The sequence below is a fragment of the Panthera uncia genome, assembly GCF_023721935.1.
Source record: "Panthera uncia isolate 11264 chromosome B3 unlocalized genomic scaffold, Puncia_PCG_1.0 HiC_scaffold_1, whole genome shotgun sequence".
Lineage (NCBI taxonomy): Eukaryota > Metazoa > Chordata > Mammalia > Carnivora > Felidae > Panthera > Panthera uncia.
This window is the reverse complement of record NW_026057582.1, coordinates 74,878,468-74,883,056: the sequence shown is the minus strand read 5'-3', so window position 1 is coordinate 74,883,056 and position 4,589 is coordinate 74,878,468. Positions and strand designations below refer to the sequence as shown.

The following is a 4,589-nucleotide window of genomic DNA, read 5'->3' as shown; positions in this document are numbered from 1 at the left end:
TCCCTCTCTCTCTGCCCTTCCCCCACTTGTGCTCTTTCGCGCTCTCTCTCTCTCTCTCTCTCTCTCAAAAATAAAATAAACATTAAAAAATAAGTGAATAATAAAATATACTAGGAAATTTATAAGACCTTTACACTCTGGCTACATCATGTTCACCAGCCTTTGAAAAATGCCTGGCCTTGGGTAGTGTAGAAAACAAATGTTATTCATGTCTGCATGACTGAAATGAAGAACCAAATATGAGAGGCTATTTCATTTTGATTCTGGACAATCTCCATCTGAAAACTGGAATAGATTATGTTTCTCTGTAGCTCTTTCCCCTCCTTATGTTCTATTCCTTTATCCTACCCACTGTAAGAGAGAGTGCCCACATTCCTTTCCACTTGTGTGTTCCCACTTACCATCTATCATGATTCTCAAACTTTGTCCACTCCAGTCCTTCAGTCATCATGATGTTTTGAAAATTACCATTCTTTCCCTTCAAAACTTTTTGGAAGTTGTGAAAATTTTTTTAAGTACTTCACAACTGAGGAGTAAATCTTCAAATAGCTGATTTTTTATTTCCTATTATGAAGACTTATATCTTATTTTTAAGCAAATTTCTAAGTCATAAGATTTAATCTTGAATTGAATCAATTAAGAAACCTGGAAAGACCATGGTGAAGTATTTGACCACTGTGATCAGGGAAGTGATAAAACAGGGAACTATCTGGTAGTGGGATGCCACTAAATTATTTCATGCCAAAACAAAACAAAAACAAAAACACCTTACTTTTAATTCAATCACTGTATTTTTTCCTAGTTATCCTCCCATCTGGAAATGTCAGAATCCTTCCAGAAATCAGAGTGAATGGCCTGGAATAATCAGTCAGTCGTAACTGAATTCATACTACAGGGTCTCTCCGGTTCTTGGGAACTCCAGATCTTCTATTTCCTGTTTTTCTTCATAGTCTATGCAGCCACTGTACTGGGGAACCTCCTTATTGTGCTCACCATCATGTCAGAGCCACGCCTTCACTCCCCCATGTACTTTTTGCTGGGCAATCTCTCCTTCATTGACATGTCTCTGGCCTCATTTGCCACCCCCAAAATGATTGCAGATTTCCTCAGTGAGCACAAAGCCATCTCTTTTGAAGGCTGCATCACTCAGATATTTTTCCTGCATCTGTTAGGGGGTGCTGAGATTGTACTGCTGATATCCATGTCTTTTGATAGGTACGTGGCTATATGTAAACCTCTAAGTTATTTAACCATTATGAGCCGAAGAATGTGTGTTGGGCTCGTATCACTTTCCTGGATTGTTGGCATCTTCCATGCTATGAGTCAGTTAGCATTTACTGTGAATCTGCCCTTCTGTGGACCCAATGAAGTAGACAGCTTCTTCTGCGACCTCCCCTTGGTAATTAAACTCGCCTGTGTAGACACATACATTCTGGGAGTATTCATGATCTCAACCAGTGGCATGATTGCCCTGGTGTGTTTCATCCTTTTGGTGATCTCCTATACTATCATCCTGGTCACTGTGCGGCAACATTCCTCTGGTGGGTCCTCCAAAGCCCTCTCCACTTGCAGTGCCCACTTCACTGTTGTGACCCTTTTCTTTGGCCCATGCATTTTCATCTATGTATGGCCTTTCACAAATTTCCCAATAGACAAAGTGCTCTCAGTATTTTATACCATTTTCACTCCCCTCTTGAATCCAGTGATCTATACTCTTAGAAATAAAGACGTCAAGGATTGCATGAGAAAACTTAGCAGCCATATCTTTAAGTCTAGGAAGACTGATCATACCCCTTGATTCCCTTATACAAAAATGGAATACCTGTTTGGCATTTACCTTCCTCATTCAGTTGGTCAACAAAGCGATGTTACTTCGAGAAACCAGTAAGTTCCTGGCAGAATTATTTATGTAATCAGTCTTAGCACTCACTGAGTTCTGTTCATGTTAATTGTTCTTCACACAAAATAACATTTACAACAGGGCATCATCACATCTATACTCAGCATTTTACTGCCCAGAGACCCACTTTTTAGAATATCCAGCTTTTGTCAGATATAAACAATTTATTTGAGTATTCCTCCCCCTGAGACATTTGCATGTTTTAAGAGTAAATTTGCTTCTGGTCTCTTGTAAGTAGCCTCTAAGCCAACACCCAGTATACTACCCTGTACACTAAAGTAACAATGAAATTATTTGTTGCTGACAAAGGTGCTGATGCATGAATTATTTTAGTTCAAAAGTCGGGAAAAAATTGAAGATTCTTATGAATTAAAAATATGTGGTATTTAATATTTTGAAACCAAAAATAAGAATGTACCTTATTTATATTCTGTCCCTAAGTTCCCTAGAGTGGATTTTCCAATTTTAAAACAGTACAGTTAACTCCAGAAAATTCTGGTAGTCTTATATATTAAAGATTTATATGTAGTATATAGCAAATTCCATCCACACTCCCATTCTAGAAGCTGAAACTAGAGACCCAAGGACACTGTAGCTTTTTCATGGTAATGCTAATTAGAGGCAGAATCTAGGTCATTCACCTCCAAAGAGAGAAATGTTTGTTTTCTAAACAGTAATAAGTTATTTTGGTGCTATGACATTTGTTTTATTGTTTTTATAATCAAAAGATACCTGTAAAGAGTAGTGTCCTAACGGATCTGAACCAGTTTCCCCCCTGGTTAGAGACAGTATTTGACTTAAGGGACCTATGAAACAGTGGTCTTTCAACATATTTGATATACCTAATAACTAAAGTTTTTAGAATATAGAAACCATCTAGAAATATCTATTTTACAGATGATGCAGTTGAGAATCAGGGAACAAAGTAACTTTCTCAAGTTCATACATCTGTATGACAAAGTCTAGCCTAGAACATGCCTCTCCTCTCTCTCTCCCTCAACTGAACAAGGGCTAGGTTATGTTCAAGAGCATTTGGTCATTGTCATTCTGAGAGTTACACATAGAAGAAATGTCAGTGCATATAAGTGGACTAACTGTAACCCTAAATAATTATCCAGCTTCCTGGCATTGTCAAAGTTTGCATAATATTGTAATATTGTATTCGTTTGGGCTTAGGTAAAGACAGGTGAATATCTAGAGATGACTGATGGGAAAAATAGATTGTAAAGAGTTGAAAGAAAGATAAACCAATCATTAGCTGAATGGATGAACAGATAAATGGAAAAGCAGATAGGAGATGGCTGTATAGCAAGATATAGATAGATACATACATATGTAAGAAATGCTTGTAATCATAAATAAATGAATAAAAACTTTACTATATTGACTCAGTAGTCTGTGTGTTGAATCTGTACAATTGTGAATTGCAACTATCACTTGTTTAAAATTATTTGAAAGGTTATTGAATTTAGTAAAGTTGAAAAGGGATACTCTTTTAATATTTATTTATTTTTGAGAGACACAGAGTGTGAGTGGGGGAGGGGCAGACAGGGAGACAGAATCCGAAGCAGGCTCCAAGCTCTGAGCTGTCAGCACAAAGCCCAACATGGGGCTCAAACCCATGAACTGCAAGATCATGACCTGAGCAGAAGTCAGATGCTTAACTGACTGAGCTACCCAGGGGCCCTGAATAGGGAAACTCTTAAATACTTCTTGTGATGAAGTACAACTAGTGCAGTTTACTAATGTGTTTAATGGTTACTTGAGAGATCTACCAATGAATTAATATTAGTGAAAAAAGTAATTTAAAAACCTTTTGTTTATTTATGACTCTGGATATTATAAATCTGTTCTCCCACCTTCTCAATTCTGTTAGATCAAGTTTCCAGGTTGTTCATATTTCATTCTGATCAATAGCATGTGATTGGCTGATCAGGGTAAGGAATATTGCATTTTTTTCTGTGTCAGACTATGTATTTTCTGCTCCAGTTTAGCATCTTAACATACACACTAATAGAATTATTGCCAAATAAATATCATGGGTTCCATTATATGGAAATTTACATGTGCTTTAAAATAAAGTTCCAAGTATTAAGAATGCGACATGGTAAATTAACCCCAAAGACAAAATCTAGATGGTTAACATAAGCACCAACCTAAGAAAATTTGAATAAAGGACTCTCCCATTCTGCATTCTAAGCACTCCACCTACAGAGTTCTCTCCCTCCCTGCCTCAATTCTCTACTGACACTCAATTATCTGAGCATGCTCTTTTACCTGGTATTCTCATTACCACAAAGAAGCCTAACACTGAGTCTCAACAGTTTGCTGTAAAGGATAAACCTGACAAACAATTTCAGGAAATAAGCTAATTTTATGATGCCATCTCTTCACCTGGAAGAGTCATTAGCCTAATTGAAACCATGACTACTGTGGTTCAGTAGAGCAATTTTTTTCTTTTCTTTTTTTTATTCTTTAAATAAGTAGATGTCCTTCATTTATCTCTATTGAGCTTATTTTACAAATTGATCTCTTAATTATAGTCTAATAAATGAAACCAGGAATAAATAAATAAATAAATATATATGTATATATGTCAAAATACTTAATATTGTTCAAAAATTAAATGTACACACATAAAATTGAGTTTGTCTCAGAGTGGATGATCTCAGCAGTGGGCCATCATCCC

The 4,589-nt window shown here is 36.5% G+C and overlaps 1 protein-coding gene across 1 annotated transcript; it reads left to right on the top strand.

The window, feature by feature from the left end:
* The first annotated feature begins 850 nt into the window (after positions 1–850).
* Positions 851–1,798, top strand: LOC125909765 (olfactory receptor 4K3). The gene has a single exon (XM_049613229.1). It carries the CDS (start codon positions 851–853, stop codon positions 1,796–1,798), a length of 948 nt encoding a protein of 315 aa, XP_049469186.1.
* Positions 1,799–4,589: the final 2,791 nt, after the last annotated feature.